General features: G+C 43.0%; 1 protein-coding gene across 1 annotated transcript in view; it reads right to left on the bottom strand.

Annotated features, from left to right (window-relative positions):
* The window catches only part of cdh13 (cadherin 13, H-cadherin (heart)), a 526046-nt gene that overhangs the window by 369573 nt on the left and 134430 nt on the right, over nucleotides 1-22043 (bottom strand). The window contains exon 2 of the mRNA XM_071326199.1: nucleotides 16137-16254. Within this exon, the coding sequence (XP_071182300.1) occupies nucleotides 16137-16254 (118 nt within the window). The remainder of the gene's footprint in view (nucleotides 1-16136; nucleotides 16255-22043) is intronic.

Genomic DNA, 22043 nt, shown 5'->3' with positions numbered 1-22043 from the left:
CATAGATTTATTGTATAACATGTTATAAGACTGTCATCTGATGAAGTTGTTTCTTGGTTAGTGACTAATTATATCTCTATTTGGTCGGTTTTGTGATAGCTACCTATGCGGTAGAAAAATTGTGAAAATATGCAGTTGAGTCTTTTGCTATTGTGGTTAGCTAATAGAAATACATATTGTGTTTTCGCTGTAAAACATTTTAAAAATCGGAAATGATGGCTGGATTCACAAGATGTTTATCTTTCATTTGCTGTATTGGACTTGTGATTTCATGAAAATTATGTTATATGATATCCCTGTGGCGTTAGGCTAGGCTATGCTAGTCAGCTTTTTTGATGGGGGGGATCCCGGATCCGGGTTTGTGACTCGTTAGAGGTTAAAGACTACTATGACAGTAGGTTTATCGAGTCTTGTAGACTATCTTCAAAGCAAACTTTTAAGCAACAGTTGGCTTTGTAGCAAACCACTCCTATGTTAAAGGTCCTTCAAGTCAAACTTCATGTTGACAAATGCAGCATGAGGCAATGCAAAGGTACTATTGAAAAACGACGACTTCCAGCAGCACCAGAAAAGCATACATGAACTGTATGGGAATGAGGTTGAAGTTCTGTGAAGAGAAAAAACAGACAGAATATAAAAAGCAAATCTCCTCTTTAATATTCAACACGATAGAGGATTTTGTTGGGGGTGAATAGGTCTCAAGATTGGCTGCGCTTATCAAATGAACACATATATCTTGAAAGCTTCAATTTGTGTGTGTGTCGTTCCATGAACATGCTACCAGGGCTGGCGTTATGGGCGGGCCCTATGGGGCCTGGGCTGCCCTACAGTACCTCCTTGCCTGTCCAAATAAAATCTTTTAAATATCGATCATTTATTTGACTGAGATGCGCGCTGACAGAAAGACACATCAATCTCAGATAAAGCATCCGAGCGAGCAAAACAGCTCCCCTCTGTCTCCGTAAATGTAGACCATGTATCTGATTCAAAAGGACAAAAGGAGTATGACATGTCATACTTTTAATGGCCAGACAGTATCAGATACATGGGTTACATATAGCAAAACAGAGTGGCGCTGTTTCGCTCGCTAGTTTCAGCAGAGAGGAAGAGGCGAAGCAAGATGGCTCACTCTCGCCAAAATCTGTCCTGAATAAGCCCAATGCGTTTCTATGGGCATAATATGCAGATCTAAGCTTATTGTCTGCATTCCCACCTTTGGGACAACAACTCTCATTGAGAGGGCGGATACATGAGCATCTCATCTCATATACAGATCTCTGGTTTCAGGAAGTTTACAGTGCACTGTTCGGATGGATGCTGGCTTCCCCTAAAGTAAATTGATGTTTTGTCAAAACTATATAATTACTTCTGTCTAAATAAAACCACTCAAAATACTTTACCAGAGGGCTTGACTTAGCCACAGAACATCATTAGCTTCTTAAATTGTTTTTGCTTTGGATTGTTTCAAATCACAAGTGAGTGCAAAGGCTTATGCCTATTTGGGAAGTCAGCAATTTGTGCAGCGCGAGTGGCAATATGCCTAGCTGCTTATTCAGTTTATAAAACAATATATATATATTTATTTAACTAGGTAGGTCAGTTAAGAATTTATTTTAATTTTACATTAACGGCCTACACGACACTGGGCCAATTGTGTGCCGCCCTATGGGACTTCCGATCACAGCCAGTTGTGATACAGCCTGGGATCGAACCAGGGTCTGTAGTGACACCTCTAGCACTGAGCTGCAGTGCCTTAGACCGCTGCGCCACTCGGGAGCCCAAAAAGCTGCTGCTGTCAGTGAACAACTGACAGGTAATGTGTGAAGATAATGTGTCTTGAGTGTAATTTAAAATGTTGAGACAGGAAGAGGAGGGGTATGTGGTGAAGATATGGGCGTCTCTCTCCAGAATGCATTCACTCAGCTCTCCCGAATGCACTCAGCTGTCTCCCACCTATTCTTGCACATTCTTTGTTTCATTGTGTGAATTGTTTGCCCTTTGATTGTTTATTTTGATCAATTCCAGATTACATATGTAACCAGTAGGCCTAGTAAATTTCTGTAATTTCTTTAGCTGCCAATGGATCACGGTATAGGCTAACAATGTGTCGATATGGCAAAGTCTGGTGCTCTTAAATTAGTTGAATTTTTACTTTTTGATTTTTATCATTTTAATTCAGATTATTATGATTAACCATGTGACAATTTTGAGAAACTAAAACATTATTATTGAAATGGAACTGTTCCACAAAAATGCACATAACTGGCATGCAGATAGGTAGAAATTATAGGATAAATTGTAAGCTTCCCCAAACTTGAAACTCACAAGCTGCCCTTTGGTCTCACAGGAGATCCCATGAGAAAAAGCAGGCCCTATAGAAATCAAATGCCTGTCCAACTGATTAGGTCTGGCGCAGGCCCTGCATGCTACTGAGACTGTGTGTACGTGAGTGTGTGCCTGGAGCACAAGGACAGAGCACTTTATCATGTAAACTGAAAAATCTTGTAGTGGGGTCTCCAGAAGTAAAAATAAAACTGATGAGAGCATGTTCCATTCATCCAATTGATCAAAAACCAGCAGTGTATTCATGGATGCCAAGGGAAGCAAGGCTTCCCCAAAATATGTATTCATGGATGCCAAGGGAAGCAAGGCTTCCCCAAAAATGTATTCATGGATGCCAAGGGAAGCAAGGCTTCCCCAAATTTTTTACCAAGAAATCAAATAAAAAAACATACCTTTCATCTCTCCGTGTTTCATAATTTTCCTTCAATTCGCAAGAGGCTGAATGTATCTCACCGGAGAAACTATCCGAGTGAGCGAAACAGCGCCCCTCTATCTCGCTATGTGTAGGCCATCATTCTGACGCTGTCTGGTCCAAATGAGTATAACACTGTTGCCGCCCGTAGCGTTGAAGCCAAGGGAACCCAAACTGTTATAGACCTATATCCATCCTGCCCTGCCTTTCCAAAATCTTCGAAAGCCAAGTTAACAAACAGATCATCAACCATTTCGAATCCCACCGTACCTTCTCCGCTATGCAATCTGGTTTCCGAGCTGGTCATGGGTGCACCTCAGCCACGCTCAAGGTCCTAAACGATATCACAACCACCATCGATAAAAGACAGTACTGTGCAGCCGTCTTCATCAACCTGGCCAAGGCTTTCGACTCTGTCAATCATCGCATTCTTATCGGCAGACTCAACAGCCTTGGTTTCTCTAATGACTGCCTCGCCTAGTTCACCAACTACTTCTCTGATAGAGTTCATTGTGTCAAATGGGAGGGCCTGTTGTCCGGACCTCTGGCAGTCTCTATGGGGGTGCCACAGAGTTCAATTCTCGGGCTGACTCTTTTTCTCTGATCCACCTCTACACAGACGACACCATTCTGTATACTTCTGGCCCTTCTTTGCACACTGTGGTAACAAACCTCAAGACAAGCTTCAATGCCATACAACACTCCTTCCGTGGCCTCCAACTGCTCTTAAATGCTAGTAAAACTAAATGCATGCTCTTCAACCGATCGCTGCCCGCACCTGCCCGCCCGACTAGCATCACTACTCTGGAGGGTTCTGACTTGTGGACAACTACAAATACCTAGGTGCCTGGTTAGACTGTAAACTCTCCTTCCAGACTCACATTACGCATCTCCAATCCAAAATTAAATCTAGAATCGGCTTATTTCGCAACAAAGCATCCTTCACTCATGCTGCCAAACACATCCTCGTAAAACTGACTATCCTACCGATCCTTGACTTCGGCGATGTCATTTACAAAATAGCCTCCAACACTCTACTCAGCAAACTGGACGTAGTCTATCACAGTGCCATCCCTTTTGTCACCAAAGCCCCAAATACTACCCACCACTGCGACCTGTAAGCTCTCGTTGGCTGGCCTTCGCTTCATATTCGTTGCCAGACCCACTGGCTCCAGGTCATCTATAAGTATTTGCTAGGTAAAGCCTTGCCTTATCTCAGCTCACTGGTCACCATAGCAACACCCACCTGTAGCACATGCTCCAGCAGGTATATTTCACTGGTCATCCCCAAAGCCAACTCCTCCTTTGGCAGCCTTTCCTTCCAGTTCTCTGCTGCCAATGACTGGAACAAATTGCAAAAATCACTGAAGCTGGAGACTTATATCTCCCTCACTAATTTTAACCATCAGCTGTCAGAGCAGCTTACCAATCACTGCACCTGTACACAGCCCATCTGTAAATAGCCCACTCAACTACCTCATCCCCATATTGTTATTTATTTTTGCTCTTTTACACCCCAGTATCTCTACTTGCACATCATCATCTGCACAACTATCACTCCAGTGTTAATGCTAAATTGTAATTATTTCGCCACTATGGCCTATTTATTGCCTTACCTCCCTAATCTTACTACATTTGCACACACCGTGTATAGATTTTTCTATTGTGTTATTGACTGTATGTTTGTTTATCCCATGTTTAACTCTGTGTTGTTGTTTTTGTCGCACTGCTTTGTTTTATCTTGGCCAGGTTGCAGTTGTAAATGAGAACTTGTTCTCAACTGGCCTACCTGGTTAAATAAAGGTTAAATAAAAAAATATGCCATTGACAAAAACTTGAAATGTTGCGTCTTGTTGTGTCGTTGTCCTCCGGTAACTAGCTAGCCAGCTAGCTAAAATTGTCCCTTTCCTAAATTAGCCATGGATGTAGATATGGATTTGGACTTGTGGTTTTACTTAAATCTCCGTACTGGACAATGATTATAACAGCGATTCTGATACAAGCATTAATTCATACATTGTTGTGTCCCTGGCCTGAAAGAATGGAAGTGCCTTGGTGGAAGAGTGGGGTAATATCTCACAGCAAGATCTGGCAAATCTGGTGCAGTCCATGAGGAAGAGATGCACTGCAGTACTTAATGCAGCTGGTGGCCACACCATATACTGACTGTTACCTTTGATTTTGACCCCCCTTTTGTTCAGGGACACATTATTCCATTTCTGTTAGTCACATGTCTGTGGAACTTGTTAAGTTAATGTCTCAGTTGTTGAATCTTGTTATGTTCATACAAATATTTACACATGTTAAGTTTTCTGAAAATAAACGCAGTTGACAATGAGAGGACGTATATTTTTTTGCTGAGTTTATATAGCCTTGAATTTAGTTATTTTATTGTAACTTTTTTTAAACTTTAGTTTAATTTGTAAATATTTTCTTAACTCTTATTTTTCTTAACTGCATTGCTGGTTAAGGGCTAATAAGTAAGCATTTCACGGTAAGGTCTGCACCTGTTGTATTCGGCACAAATAACATTTTATTTCATGTGGTTTCCCAACATTTCACATGTGATATTATAAGTTTCACACGTGTGGTTTTGTACCTGGCAGGATTAAAACCTGTGTCTACGACCATTCGTAAATGGACCATTCGACCATTCAACCAAGAGGGCCACCACTAATTTTGAAGTCTCAGGCGAGGCTACTTCATCACGTGACCATGAGCAACCATGACCGACTAATGTCCGCTACACTTTCACATGCGCATTTTCAAATTTTAATGTCAACTAGGGCTGTCTATCAATAAAAAAACTGCAAGGTCATTGCAGGATTGCTGTGATTAATCATGATTAATCGCAAATTCATAATTTGCTCAAATTGAGCTGTAATTTTAAGATTTTTTATACAAAAAGCGAAACAAGAATATTATAAATATTGCCCAAAATAACAGTTATCAAAATTAGGTAAATTACGGCGTTGGGTCAGTAACCAAAAGGTCGCTGGTTTGAATCCCCAAGCCGACTAGGTGCAAAATCAGTATTGAGCAAGGCACTCAACCTTAATTGCTCCTTTAAGTACCTCTAGATAAGAGTGTCTGCTAAATGACTAAAATGTAAATGTAAAAAGGATAAATAAGGTAATGGAGAGCTAACTTCTCTGTTCTGTTCACTGGGCTTCTTCCAATGATCACTGACCAACATACAGTATGAAGAAGAGAGGCGTGCGCATGCAGCAGTTACGCTCAGAAATGTGAAACTGCAAATGTGATTGTTTTTTACATGTGAAAATGCAATTCCATATGGGAACGTGAGTTTTTCACAAGAACATTTTTCACATGTGAAACTCTGTATTTGATTTAAAATGTATTTGTAATCATGACAATTACAACAATACTGAATGAACACTTTTCTTTTACCTTAATATAATACATCAATAAAATCAATTTAGCCTCAAATAAATAATGAAACATGTTCAATTTGGTTTAAATAATGCAAAAACAAAGTGTTCGAGAAGAAAGTAAAAGTGCAATATGTGCCATGTAAAAAAGCTAACGTTTAAGTTCCTTGCTCAGAACATGAGAACATATGAAAGCAGGTGGTTCCTTTTAACATGAGTCTTCAATATTCCCAGGTAAGAAGTTTTAGGTTGTAGTTATTATAGGAATTATAGGACTATTTCTCTCTATACCATTTGTATTTCATATACCTTTGACTATTGGATGTTCTTATAGGCACTTTAGTATTGCCAGTGTAACAGTATAGCTTCTGACCCGCTCCTCGCCCCTTCCTGGGCTCGAACCAGGAACACATCGACAACAGCCACCCTCGAAGCATCGTTACCCATTTCTCCACAAAAGCCGCGGCCCTTGCAGAGCAAGGGGAACAACTACTCCAAGTCTCAGAGCGAGTGACGTCACCGATTGAAACGCTATTAGCGCGCACCCCGCTAACTAGCTAGCCATTTCACATCGGTTACACCAGCCTAATCTCGGGAGTTGATAGGCTTGAAGTCATAAACAGCTCAATGCTTGAAGCATTGCGAAGAGCTGCTGGCAAACGCACTAAAGTGCTGTTTGAATGAATGCTTACGAGCCTGCTGCTGCCTACCATCGCTCAGTCAGACTGCTCTATCATATATCAAATCATAGACTTAATTATAACATAATAACACACAGAAATACGAGCCTTTGGTCATTGATATGGTCGAATCCGGAAACTATCATTTCGAAAACAAAACGTTTATTCTTTCAGTGAAATACGGTACCGTTCCGTATTTTATCTAACGGGTGGCATCCCTAAGTCTAAATATTGCTGTTACATTGTACAACCTTCAATGTTATCTCATAATTATGTACAATTCTGGCAAATTAATTACGGTCTTTGTTAGGAATAGATGGACTTCACACAGTTCGCAACGAGCCAGGTGGCCCAAACTGCTGCATATACCCTGACTGCTTGCACGGTACGCAAGAGAAGTGACACAATTTCCCTAATTATAAGAAATTCATGTTAGCAGACAATATTAACTAAATATGCAGGTTTAAAAATATATACTTGTGTATTGATTTTAAAGAAAGGCATTGAAGTTTATGGTTAGGTTTGGTGCAACGACAGTGCTAAATCATCACCCGTTTGGCGAAGTAGGCTGTGATTCGATGAGAAATTAACAGGCACCGCATCGATTATATGCAACGCAGGACACGCTAGATAAACTAGTAATATCATCAACCATGTGTAGTTAACTAGTGATTATGTTAAGATTGATTGTTTTTTATGAGATTAAGTTTAATGCTAGCTAGCAACTTAGCTTGGCTTCTTGCTGCCCTCGCGTAACAGGTAGTCAGCCTGCCATGCAGGCTCCTCGTGGAGTGCAATGTAAGGCAGGTGGTTAGAGTGTTGGACTAGTAACCGGAAGGTTGCAAAAACGAATCCCCGAGCTGACAAGGTAAAAATCTGTCGTTCTGCCCCTGAACAAGGCAGTTAACCCACCGTTCCTTGGCCGTCAAAATAAGAATGTGATCTTAACTGGCTTGCCTAGTTAAATAAATCGGCCAAATCGGTGTCCAAAAATACCGATTTACGATTGTTATGAAAACTTGAAATCGGCCCTAATTAATCGGCCATTCCGATTAATCGGTCGACCTCTAGTACAGTGCATTTGGAAAGTATTCAGACCCCTTCCCTTTTTCGACATTTCCTTACTTTACAGCTTTATTCTAAAATTGATGATTTTTTTTTTAATTCACCCTCTACACACAATACCCCATAATGGCAGAGCAAAAACATGTTTTTAGATTTTTTTGCAAATGTATTAAAAATGTAAAACAGGAATACCTTATTTACATAAGTATTCATAAGTATCTTAGCTGGCTACATAGCCGTCTTTGTATCCAAGATAATTGTGTAGTCTAGAGTAATTGTCGAGGTTACCTAGCCAGTTAGAGGTTACCTAGCCAGCTACACTTTCAAACAAAGTCAACAACGCAGCCACTGCTAGCTAGCCTATTTCACCAGCCAGCAGTACTATATCATTTTAGTCAATAAGATTTTTTGCAACGTAAGCTTAACTTTCTGAACATTCGAGACGTGTAGTCCACTTGTCATTCCAATCTCCTTTGCATTAGCGTAGCCTCTTCTGTAGCCTGTCAACTATGTGTCTGTCTATCCCTGTTCTCTCCTCTCTGCACAGACCATACAAACGCTTCACACCGCGTGGCCGCTGCTACTCTAACCTGGTGGTCCCAGCGCGCACGACCCACGTGGAGTTCCAGGTCTCAGGCAGCCTCTGGAACTGCCGATCTGCGGCCAACAAGGCAGAGTTCATCTCAGCCTATGCTTCCCTCCAGTCCCTCGACTTCTTGGCACTGACGGAAACATGGATTACCACTGATAACACTGCTACTCCTACTGCTCTCTCCTCGTCTGCCCACGTGTTCTCGCACACCCCGAGAGCTTCTGGTCAGCGGGGTGGTGGCACTGGGATCCTCATCTCTCCCAAGTGGACATTCTCTCTTTCTCCCCTGACCCATCTGTCTATCGCCTCCTTTGAATTCCATGCTGTCACAGTTACCAGCCCTTTCAAGCTTAACATCCTTATCATTTATCGCCCTCCAGGTTCCCTTGGAGAGTTCATCAATGAGCTTGACGCCCTGATAAGTTCCTTTCCTGAGGATGGCTCACCTCTCACAGTTCTGGGTGACTTTAACCTCCCCACGTCTACCTTTGACTCATTCCTCTCTGCCTCCTTCTTTCCACTCCTCTCCTCTTTTGACCTCACCCTCTCACCTTCCCCCCCTACTCACAAGGCAGGCAATACGCTTGACCTCATCTTTACTAGATGCTGTTCTTCCACTAATCTCATTGCAACTCCCCTCCAAGTCTCCGACCACTACCTTGTATCCTTTTCCCTCTCGCTCTCATCCAACACTTCCCACACTGCCCCTACTCGGATGGTATCGCGCCGTCCCAACCTTCGCTCTCTCTCCCCCGCTACTCTCTCCTCTTCCATCCTATCATCTCTTCCCTCTGCTCAAACCTTCTCCAACCTATCTCCTGATTCTGCCTCCTCAACCCTCCTCTCCTCCCTTTCTGCATCCTTTGACTCTCTATGTCCCCTATCCTCCAGGCCGGCTCGGTCCTCCCCTCCTGCTCCGTGGCTCGACGACTCATTGCGAGCTCACAGAACAGGGCTCCGGGCAGCCGAGCGGAAATGGAGAAAAACTCGCCTCCCTGCGGACCTGGCATCCTTTCACTCCCTCCTCTCTACATTCTCCTCTTCTGTCTCTGCTGCTAAAGCCAATTTCTACCACTCTAAATTCCAAGCATCTGCCTCTAACCCTAGGAAGCTCTTTGCCACCTTCTCCTCCCTCCTGAATCCTCCTCCCCCTCCTCCCCCCTCCTCCCTCTCTGCTGATGACTTCGTCAACCATTTTGAAAAGAAGGTCGACGACATCCGATCCTCGTTTGCTAAGTCAAACGACACCGCTGGTTCTGCTCACACTGCCCTACCCTGTGCTTTGACCTCTTTCTCCCCTCTCTCTCCAGATGAAATCTCGCGTCTTGTGACGGCCGGCCGCCCAACAACCTGCCCGCTTGACCCTATCCCCTCCTCTCTTCTCCAGACCATTTCCGGAGACCTTCTCCCTTACCTCACCTCGCTCATCAACTCATCCTTGACCGCTGGCTACGTCCCTTCCGTCTTCAAGAGAGCGAGAGTTGCACCCCTTCTGAAAAAACCTACACTCGATCCCTCCGATGTCAACAACTACAGACCAGTATCCCTTCTTTCTTTTCTCTCCAAAACTCTTGAACGTGCCGTCCTTGGCCAGCTCTCCTGCTATCTCTCTCAGAATGACCTTCTTGATCCAAATCAGTCAGGTTTCAAGACTAGTCATTCAACTGAGACTGCTCTTCTCTGTGTCACGGAGGCGCTCCGCACTGCTAAAGCTAACTCTCTCTCCTCTGCTCTCATCCTTCTAGACCTATCGGCTGCCTTTGATACTGTGAACCATCAGATCCTCCTCTCCACCCTCTCCGAGCTGGGCATCTCCGGCGCGGCCCACGCTTGGATTGCGTCCTACCTGACAGGTCGCTCCTACCAGGTGGCGTGGCGAGAATCTGTCTCCGCACCACGTGCTCTCACCACTGGTGTCCCCCAGGGCTCTGTTCTAGGCCCTCTCCTATTCTCGCTATACACCAAGTCACTTGGCTCTGTCATATCCTCACATGGTCTCTCCTATCATTGCTATGCAGACGACACACAATTAATCTTCTCCTTTCCCCCCTCTGATAACCAGGTGGTGAATCGCATCTCTGCATGTCTGGCAGACATATCAGTGTGGATGACGGATCACCACCTCAAGCTGAACCTCGGCAAGACGGAGCTGCTCTTCCTCCCGGGGAAGGACTGCCCGTTCCATGATCTCGCCATCACGGTTGACAACTCCATTGTGTCCTCCTCCCAGAGTGCTAAGAACCTTGGCGTGATCCTGGACAACACCCTGTCGTTCTCAACTAACATCAAGGCGGTGACCCGTTCCTGTAGGTTCATGCTCTACAACATTCGCAGAGTACGACCCTGCCTCACGCAGGAAGCGGCGCAGGTCCTAATCCAGGCACTTGTCATCTCCCGTCTGGATTACTGCAACTCGCTGTTGGCTGGGCTCCCTGCCTGTGCCATTAAACCCCTACAACTCATCCAGAACGCCGCAGCCCGTCTGGTGTTCAACTTTCCCAAGTTCTCTCACGTCACCCCGCTCCTCCGCTCTCTCCACTGGCTTCCAGTTGAAGCTCGCATCCGCTACAAGACCATGGTGCTTGCCTACGGAGCTGTGAGGGGAACGGCACCTCCGTACCTTCAGGCTCTGATCAGGCCCTACACCCAAACAAGGGCACTGCGTTCATCCACCTCTGGCCTGCTCGCCTCCCTACCTCTGAGGAAGTACAGTTCCCGCTCAGCCCAGTCAAAACTGTTCGCTGCTCTGGCACCCCAATGGTGGAACAAACTCCCTCACGACGCCAGGTCAGCGGAGTCAATCACCACCTTCCGGAGACACCTGAAACCCCACCTCTTTAAGGAATACCTAGGATAGGATAAAGTAATCCTTCTAACCCCCCCCCCTTAAAAGAGTTAGATGCACTATTGTAAAGTGGTTGTTCCACTGGATATCATAAGGTGAATGCACCAATTTGTAAGTCGCTCTGGATAAGAGCGTCTGCTAAATGACTTAAATGTAATGTAAATGTATTCAGACTCGAAATTGAGCTCAGGTGCATCCTGTTTCCATTGGTCATTCTTGAAATGTTTCTATAACTTGATTGGAGTCCATCTGTGGTTAATCCAATTGATTGGACATGATTTGGAAAGGCATACACCTATCTATAGCCATGAGGTTGAAGGAATTGTCCGTAGACCCCCGAGACAGTATTGTGTCAAGGCACAGATCTGGGGAAGGGTACCAAAAAATGTCTGCAGCATTGAAGGTCCCCAAGAAAACAGTGGCCTCCATCATTCTTAAATGGAAGACGTTTGGAACCACCAAGACTCTTCCTAGAGCTGGCCACCCGGACGAACTGAGCAATCGGGGGTGCAGGGCCTTCGTTAGGGAGGTGACCAAGAACCCGATGGTCACTCTGACAGAGCTCTAGAGTTCCACTATGGAGATGGGAGAACCTTCCAGAAGGACACCTATCTCTGCAGCACTCCACAAATCAGGGCTTTATGGTAGAGTGGCCAGACGGAAGCCACTCCTCAGTAAAAGGAACATGACAGCCCATTTGGAGTTTGCCAAAAGGCACCTAAATGACTATCAGACCATGAGAAACAAGATTCTCTGGTCTAATGAAACCAAGATTGAACTCTTTGGCTTGAATGCCAAGCGCCACGTCTGCAAGAAACCTGGCACCACCGTCTCTACGGTGAAGCATGCTGGTGGCAGCATAATGCTGTGGGAATGTTTTTCAGCGGCAGGGACTGGGAGAAACTTGTAAAGATTGAGGGAAAGATGAACAGAACCTGGTAGAGATCCTAAGCACACTGCCTAGACAATGACCCTAAGCACACTGCCTAGACAACGCAGGAGTGGCTTCGGGGACAAGTCTCTGAATGTGCTTGAGTGGCCCAGCTAGAGCCTGGACTTGAACCTGATTGAAAAGGTCTGGAAAGACCTGAAAATAGCTGTGCAGCAATGCTCCCCATCCAACCTGACAGAGCTTGAGGATCTGCAGAGAAGAATGAGAGAAAATCCCCAATACAGTTGTGCCAACCTTGTAGCGTCATACCCAAGAAGACTTGAGGCTGTAATCACTGCCAAATGTGCTTCAACAAAGTACTGAGTAAAGGGTTTGAATGCTTATGTAAATGTGATATTTAAGTTGTTTTTTTTATATACATTTTGCAAAAATTGCTTCATTATAGGGTATTGTGTTTAGAGTGACGAGAGGAAAAAACGATGTATTACATTTTAGAATAAGGCTGTAACGTAACAAAATTAGGAAAAAGTCAAGGGTTCTGATTACTTTCTGAATGCACTGTACATCTGAAATCAATACACTCTTCCATTGTTTTTCTCTATGAGACATAAACCGGTGAGCAGAAAATTACATTATCAAAGCAACTTTGGGCTCCAACTTTAGTTCTGGCTCAGTCAAAGTGATTTGTATTGCAGTGCTGCCTGGTGTGTTTCATTGCTGAGAAGTCGAAAATGTAAACTGACTTTCGTTTGTGATTTTCTAGTGATGTGCTTGAAAGTGACACTAATTCCCCCCTGGTAGTGGGGGTCTGTATCGGAATACAGTTTGGTTGTGTGCCGTCACATTTTATTTCAGCGAGGTATAATGACTTAGTGATACTGGAGGTCATGGTAAGTTAGTGTCAGTGTGCTCAAAGAGATTACAGGATCAATTTCATTGGGTTTTCATAAATTGAAGTCAATTTGTATTATATTCATTACCAAACAGACATACATTTCCAATCTGCCCAACTCTAAAACTCCGGCACTAAAACTACCACACCTGATTGAACTCCACTCCACGTCGCTGATATGAAAGCACTCAAAGTCTATTCTATTAAATTAACTCTTACTTTTTCCATTTAAAAGCATTTTTTTTAATTTTGAGGTTTGCCTTTCAGACCAAGCTGATGGTGAGGAAAGGTTAACTATGAGTAAAAAAAAAGTAAAAAAAACATTTCAGTCAGGTCATTTAGGTTCAAGCCACTGGACTTTTTTGTGTCCAACTAGTTTAGAGTCTGACAGAGCTTCCTACTATACCAGAAGCACAATGAGTCTGGAACAATGTTTTTTATAGTATCTTAGATTGAACTGTTCCGAGGACGTCTGCTCGTGTATGTATTGCTCATCATCACCTCATCAGTCACCTGGAGACAGGGGCAGGGCGGGACAGGGGCAGGGATATCTTTATCTTTATTCATGCCACTACTTTCTGCACATTTGCTTATGCATTTCTATTTGCATTTCTGCCATCAATTATTCATGTAATTAGGTCCTGTCCATTTGGAAGTAATGGTACTTGAGTGTGAGCATGAATGCGTGTCTGTTGGTCGCTGCCTGTTTTCTCCCAGCACCCATTAGAGAGATGGATGTCCTTGACCTAGGCCTCACCAAACAGGTACAGGCCCCCTCCAGACCGCCCCTATCCTGGTAATTACCGGACTACCCTGCCTGAATACGGGAAGGGCAAGGAGTGGTGCTGGGACAATTTACATAAATCTGCATGTGTCACCTGCAGAGCCAGCAACCTCTGACACCCAGGCTGAGTCACAGTGTCTCGCTAGCATCACTGCACAGCCTACCTGCACAGCTCTCTCTGCACAGCTCTATGCAGCTCACAGGAGCTCTGTCTGCTCTGCAGAATGTCTACTATAGCCCATCTGACTACATCCCTCTCTCCTTGCTGTATGCAGGCTTATGGCCCAGCATACGTTCCGTATCTCTTAATCTTCTTATTAACACTAGTTCAGTAATATTTCATCTCATCCAACAGGTCTAGAAGATCCTGTAGATGAGAGAAACCTGTGTCTCACAGCTTCTCTTCATCGGGCAGACACTTTTGAGTTTGTGGGTGTGTGTCTCAGGGGAAGGTGCGTGGTAAAGTAGACTATCTACACGTGTTGAAGTGTGTGTGTGTGTGTGAGGGAATGTATGTGAATGAACCCCCCCATGGTGTGTTGTGTTTCTGCTGACAGGAGCATTTTCAAGGTAATGGAAGTGCACTGTTATCCCAGAGCAGTGCACTAAAGCAGAACTGAGCTCTGTCTCACCATGCCCGGATTGCTGGGCCTCAAGATGACAAAATGCTTCTCCGAAACAAACACAATGAAATAAAAAGATTGAAAGAGAACTTGGGCGAAGAGTTGTCATTTTACGGTAGAGGATATAAAATATGTTATTTTCTACTTAAAAAGCAGCACTCCCTCAGCAGTGCCACTTCAGAAGTTGGTTCTATAGTCAAATGCCAATATAAACCATGGCCTTTCAGTCATGAGTGAAATGTCAAGCTGTGACTTTATGTAATGTACATACACAACACACTAAAGAGACTAATTCAACCTTAATGACTCATTCTCACTATTGTAGTCTTGTCTTGCTGCTGCGAAGAAACGCTTCACACGCCACCTTCTGTGTAACCTGTTGACATCCCTGTCACTCTCCGAGGAGCTAGACGACAAGCCAGCAGCCATACCTCATCTCCCTGAGGAGCAGGAAGCTAGTCAGCAGATATTACTGGAAATCCCAGAGGAGCAGGAGACGAGTTGCAGACATTACTACAGATTCCAGAGGAGCGGCGGACCATTGAATTGTGGCAGTTACGAGACGGGGGGCTGTTGGAGTGAGGGATAGAGGGAGGGAACTGCTGTCTCCATGGCAATGACCTTGGTCATGAACTCACTGACTCTCCTCTCAAATCCATCTTTATGGGTTTGATTGTAAATCCACTGAGATTTTTATTTTACCAGTCTGTAAAATAACTCGAGGGGTACTGACTGGGGAAGATCACAATGCTAGTTCAACCTGAACACATTTCTAATGTTACTGCAACAGTTAACATATCAATCAGGTTGTGTCCCTGTGATGTGGTTTCTTCCCTCAAAAGCAGAGTGTTTCTCAGTTAAAGCCACCACAACCCACGGCAGCCTGCGGGTGAGGATCACTTAGCAAGCTTTTGTAAACATCACACAATCAAGAAGAATAATTCATAAGCCCAGCAACATTTTGTTGTTGTTGTGTTTGGAAGCCATTGCTTTTATTTCCTGTTTTTAATAAGAATTTGCATGAATTATACTGAATGTTAGGAACATAACAGCCAGCCCACACAGAATCACCTCTTCTACAACCCCAGGGGAAACTGCCTGACACTAGGAGTTAGACAATGAGCAACTGTTGAGCTACAGTCTGCATGAAAATCTGTGTGCACGTAAGTGTGAGTAATTGCGTGCGTGCATGTGTGTCCATGAGTGTGACAGAGAAGGAAAGATAGATCTCAATAATCACTTTGTCCAACTTATTTTTGTTACCCCTGCTTACATGTACAGTATATACAGTATCGACCTCCATACTCCAGTATACCTACACATTGAAATTATGGTACTGGTACTGACCCTGTATAGAGCTCATTTAAATACTTTTTAAAACTTTACATTATTTCTTCTTACCTTGATAATGAATACAGCATTGTTGGGAAAGATCTTGCAAGTAAGCATTCCACTGTACTGTTTTACACTTGTTGTATCCTAAACACGTGACAAACAACCTTTTTTGTTTTTGTTTCTTTTATTTGATTGAAGACATTTGTATCTGAAGTGACGCGCGCCTGCATGACATCCCCTAATATTCCCCTTGTCAGGAAGGTATCAGGTCTCTCACTCACCTTGTGTGAGAGGATGGTCCTTCTGGAAACCTCCGTTGTACTCCACCTGGTACTCCTTCACCTGGAAGCCAGGCACACATCCCTCCTCCCCCTCCTGCTGGGCTCCAATATGGACAACCTGAGAACAGAGAAGAAAAAAACAAGAGTTAGTCAACAAGTTAAACTTCAGGAAAACAGCTGGGTCTTCTCTGATGCACTTCCTTAATGACAATTAGAATATCATAAGTCGACTGCTTCATCCTATTCATCCTCATAAAAGCTCTTTCCCAGAAATGTTTTATTCATCATTTTTAAAGAACCGCCACACAAAGGTAGACTGGGTCAGAGCATGTTTTATGGTGTGGAAAAACATAATATCTTAGAATTTTGGGGAAATACACTAAAGCCCAATGCAGCCATTTATATACAGTTGAAGTCGGAATTTTACATACACTTAGGTTGGAATCATTAAAACTCGTTTATCAACCACTCCACAAATGTCTTGTTAACAAACTATAGTTTTGGCAAGTCGGTTAGGTCAACTACTTTGTGCATGACACAAGTAATTTTTCCAACAATTGTTTACAGACAGATTATTTCACTTATCATTCACTGTATCACAATTCCAGCGGGTCAGAAGTTTACATACACTAAGGTCACTGTGCCTTAAACAGCTTGGAAAATTCCATAAAATTATGTCATGGCTTTAGAAGGTTCTGATAGGCTTATTGGCATCATTTGAGTCAATTGCAGGTGTACCTGTGGATGTATTTCAAGGTCTAACTTCAAACTCAGTGCCTCTTTGCTTGACATCATGGGAAAATCAAAATAAATCAGTAAAGACCTCAGAAAAAAGTCTGGTTCATCCTTGGGTGCAATTTCCAAACGCTTGAAGGTACCACGTTCATCTGTACAAACAATAGTATGCAAGTATAAACACCATGGGACCACGCAGCCGTCATACCGCTCAGGAAGGAGACGCGTTCTGTCTCCTAGAAATGAACGTACTTTGGTGCGAAAAGTGCAAATCAATCCCAGAACTACAGCAAAGGACCTTGTGAAGATGCTGGAGTAAACAGGTACAAAAGTATCTATATCCACAGTAAAACAAGTCCTATATCGACATAACTTGAAAGGCCGCTCAGCAAGAAAGAAGTCACTGCTCCAAAACCGCCATAAAAAAAGCCTGACCTCAATCCTATAGAACATTTGTGGGCAGAAGTGAAAAAGCGTGTGCGAGCAAGGAGGCCTACAAACCTGACCCAGTTACACCAGCTCTGTCAGGAGGAATGGGCCAAAATTCACCCAACTTATTGTGGGAAGCTTGTGGAAGGCTACCCGAGACGTTTGACCCAAGTTAAACAATTTAACGTCAATGCTACCAAATACTAATTGAGTGTATGTAAACTGCTGACCCACTGGGAATGTGATGAAAGAAATAAAAGCTGAAATAAATAATTCTCTACTATTATTCTGACATTTCACATTCTTAAAATAAAGTGGTGATCCTAACTGACCTAAGACAGGGATTTTTTACGAGGATTAAATGTCAGGAATTGTGAAAACTGAGTTTAAATGTATTTGGCTAAGGTGTATGTAAACTTCCGACTTCAACTGTATGAATATAAAATAATTTCTGGGTAACAATTAAGTACCTTACTGAAACAGTTTTCCATTAAAATTGCCGAATTGCTTTTTAGCAAAAATGATTTCTCAAGGAATCATTTTGCTAGGACTGTTCGGGAGTGGTCTGTGGGAACAGGAAAACGTAAAACTGGCTGTTATTGCAGAGGTTTGGAACTCTCATTGTTATTGGTCTATTAACTAATTTACTGCCTGCTGATGTCACCAGGGAAGCCAAAACTCCCACCCATGCAAAAAGTGTAATTAGAAGGTCCTGTGTAGATTGTATTTTCAACCAGCAACATTCAGGAAATAACACTTTTTTCACACTTTCACAGTGTTTTATCAGCTGTTGTGCAGTATGATACAAAACACAGGACAAACCAAAATACATTTACTTTCTGCAGACAGCTGTTCAGATCAGTTTTTGTCCTCACAGAACATAGCCTCACTCTTAAGGTAATTACAGACCATCAGCATGGTTTTATGTGCTTAGGCAGAGAGCAGAGCGGGAACTGCTAAGAGGGAGCACAGACAGGACAGTGGTGTATTAGTATACAGTATATGTCTGAGAGAGGCCACAACAGGGACAGACAGCCAGACAGGATTGGTGGTAGTGGAAAGCAGTAGAAGGAGGCTCTAGGGGGCGTCAGAAGGCTTGGCAGTAGCCTGCCAGTCCTGGCCCACCTACAAGTCCATCCACCTGTCACTCCCAGTCCCCTCGCCTGCCATTATCACTCTTTCACCCCACGTTCTCTCATCCATCCATCAATCACCTGCTCAAAGGAGAGAGGGAGCAAGCATTCTCACCTTCTGTGATTTATCTAAGACACATGCATCACTTAAAAGGTGTCACTGTATCTCATCACTGTTCAGATGGGAGGTCATACAGGGGTCATGTAATATTATCACTGCACACACCCATGCAGTGACATGGTGTCATTCAAATTATTCTATTCACATTTTTTCATGCGGCAGACATGACAACCGTCACTTTTTGGGCTACCTGACTAAATTCACATAGAAATGTGAGTTATACAGTAGATCGTTCATTCTCATTGAAAGCAAGTCTATGAAGCGGTAGATCTGTTCTACAGTATGTGCGCTATTTCTGTGCTTCCTGTTCTTAAGTTTCATTTTTTGAGTCTTTTACTTTTGATTTTGTACACCAGCAAAACAGCTAAAAATACAATATTTTTGGTTATGGAAAACATATTTCACAGCGGTTTAGATGGTACAATGACTCTCTACACAATGACTGCTTGTTTTGTCACAAACTAAAATTAGGCAAACTATTAGAATTTAAACAACCAGGAATTGTGGGAGTGATTTGATGAATGAATGAATGAAACCAAGATTGAACTCTTTGGCCTGAATGCCAAGCATCACCTCTGGTGGAAACCTGGCATCATCCCTACGGTGAATCACGCTGCAGGGATGTTTTTCAGCGGCAGAGACTGGGAGACTAGTCAGGATCGAGGTAAAGATGAACTGAGCAAATAGAGAGATCCTTGATGAAAGCCTACTCCAGAGCGCTCAGGACCTCAGACTAGGGCGAAGGTTTACCTTCCAAGCCTCTGAATCTACTTGAGTGGCCCAGCCAGAGCCCGGACTCGAACACAATCGAACATCTCTGTAGAGACCTGAAAATAGCTGTGCAGCAACGCTCCCCATCAAACCTGACAGCGCTTGAGAGGATCTGCAGAGAAGAATGGGAGAAACTCCCCAAATACAGGTGTGATAAGCTTGTATCATCATACCCAAGAAGACTCGAGGCTTTAATCGCTGCCAAAGGTGCTTTAACTAAGTACTGAGTAAAGGGTCTGAATACTTATGTAAATGTATATTTTAATATTAATTGTTTTATACATTTGAACAAAATTTAAAAAAAAATAAACAGTTTTTGCTTTGTCATTATGGGGTATTGTGTGTAAATTGATGAGCAAAAAAACTATTTAATACATTTTAGAATAAGGCTGTAACGTAACTGTAACGACTTTCCTCTTCTTCTGACGAGGAATAAGAGATATCGGAACAATGTGCAGCGTGGTAAGTGTCCATTTTAATATATAAAACTGAACACTACAAACATACAAAATAACAAAGTGAATGAACAAACGAAAATCGAAACAGTCCCGTATGGTGCAAACACAGACACAGGAAACAACCACCCACAAAACACAAAGGAAAACAGGCTACCTAAATATGGCTCCCAATCAGAGACAACGACTGACACCTGCCTCTGATGGAGAACCATACTAAGCCAAACACATAGAAATAGAACAACAGAACAAAACATAGAAAAACAACATAGAATGCCCACCCCAACTCACGCTCTGAACAAACTAAAATAAAGACATAAAAAAGGAACTAAGGTCAGAACATGACAGTAACAAAATCTGGAAAAGGGGAAGGGGTCTGAATATTTTCCAAATGCACACTGTATTTGGCTGTTTTCGCTGCATAACATTTCAGGTTTAGAAGAAGTGACTGTTAAATGCTAACTCCCATTTGTATAAACTGGTTAACATAGCTAGAGTACAGAAATCGGTGGTTGTAGTCAAAGTCGATTTTTAACTGTAATGCAGTTTATTGGTAACAATGACAGAAACATGTGTTGGGGTTGACATCTATAAAAACATTATACTCTGATTTTCTACCTCAACATAGTGTGAAATAAACAATAGCCTAAATGTAGGCAAATTTTGCTGGGGTGCAATGAAGAGACTCAAGATCTTTCACCATCATGATTTGTTCCATCATGGTTCACAAGCATCCAGAAACATCTAAAGAATAAGCAACAGACCAGTCAAAACAAGCTGGTGAGAGTTCTACTTAAACTCCCCCCCGTACTCATCTGGAGGTCAAGGATTTTAATCATTTTAATCAGCTAGGCTGGCTATCTGTAGAAAAAAGGGTAATAATACTTCAACTCAGCCCCAAGGTACTGATCAAATTATTTTACTTGTATTAGAGATGTCCACCAACACAACACCAATGTCGTCCTGTCCTTTTATGTGTCATATGTAATCAAAGTATGGCTAGTAGGCTAGGTCTAGTGAGTAGGCTAGGACTACTAGTATGTATGTTTGTTCATTTTCAAACCATTTATTTAAGAGGACCACAATAGAAATACTGTACATTTTCAATATTTTTGTGTCGTTGATGATTGTGAATGCATTATCCACGTGTGGTTGTATTGTGTTTTAAATTGTCAAATGAATCTATGTCTATCTATCTATCCGCCATTGACCCTTTCCCCCACGCGTTTCCATGTCAATTCAATTGTTTTGGTCGAGTCCAATTTACCTCTTTCCCGCATCTATGGAAGTGATCGCATCTCAATACCAAGCAGCCATAGTCTGAGTCGATATTCATGTATAATAAGGAATTCCCTTTGAACAAGCACACAAATTGTGGAAAACAAACATTCTTTCCCATTTAGCCTCAGTGTAAAATAACCAACTTCGTTGTTGGTTTTTTGTTATACAGAAATAACAAAACATGCCAAAAAGCTGCTGTGTTGTTCAATGTACATGTAACCAGGTCAAGAATTCCAACCTACGGATTACAATGCTCCCACGTAGGATAATAGAGCCTGCGAGAAGAGCCCTGTGGCTTCAGGCTATTTGGCGTGGGAAATGTGGGGACCTGGTGTCCAAGTAGGCTACATGTACCTATGTGAGTGGAAAACATTTCCTCACAGGTAAGACATTAAACTTGTTTAGTATAGTCCGTTTGTAACACCACTCACTACTTGTAGCTGTATAGTCTGCTTATTTGTGTTGTTGTCACTCATGTGGCTGCTCGCACCGTCATGAAAATGGGCATGAGGGAAGCCTTACAATATTACGTCTTCTGGAAAATACCAACCTGGAGAGTGGAGGAGGGTTGTGTCAGGGGACAACAATCTCCAAGAGCCAGGGAGACTCTCGTGCCAGAGCGACACAGCTTACAAGGGAAAACAGGAAACAAGCTCATGGACTTCTTCCTTTCCCCCTGGATGTGTGCCATGGCAGGTAGACATGGTTAGGAGTGGAAAACTCAACCCAAGGCCAGCAAATCATGCAGAATAGGACTTTGTTTAGACTGCTCACACACACACACCCCTTAATGGACACACACAGACTCACAGTTATTTATGTGTGCACTGTGAACAAAGTACTTTGTACTAAATATTGTTAATAAAATGAAACCTGATTCTATGATGTCGACAGTAACATTAGATTAGATTGAACTACACCACACAAGGAGAAGAAAACCTGTAAAGTATGTGGCCACAGCTCTTTACATTGTCAGCACTTG

The sequence above is a fragment of the Salvelinus alpinus genome, chromosome 9 (genome assembly GCF_045679555.1).
Source record: "Salvelinus alpinus chromosome 9, SLU_Salpinus.1, whole genome shotgun sequence".
Lineage (NCBI taxonomy): Eukaryota > Metazoa > Chordata > Actinopteri > Salmoniformes > Salmonidae > Salvelinus > Salvelinus alpinus.
Note: the sequence above shows the minus strand (reverse complement) of the source record. Positions and strands in the feature narration are given on the sequence as shown.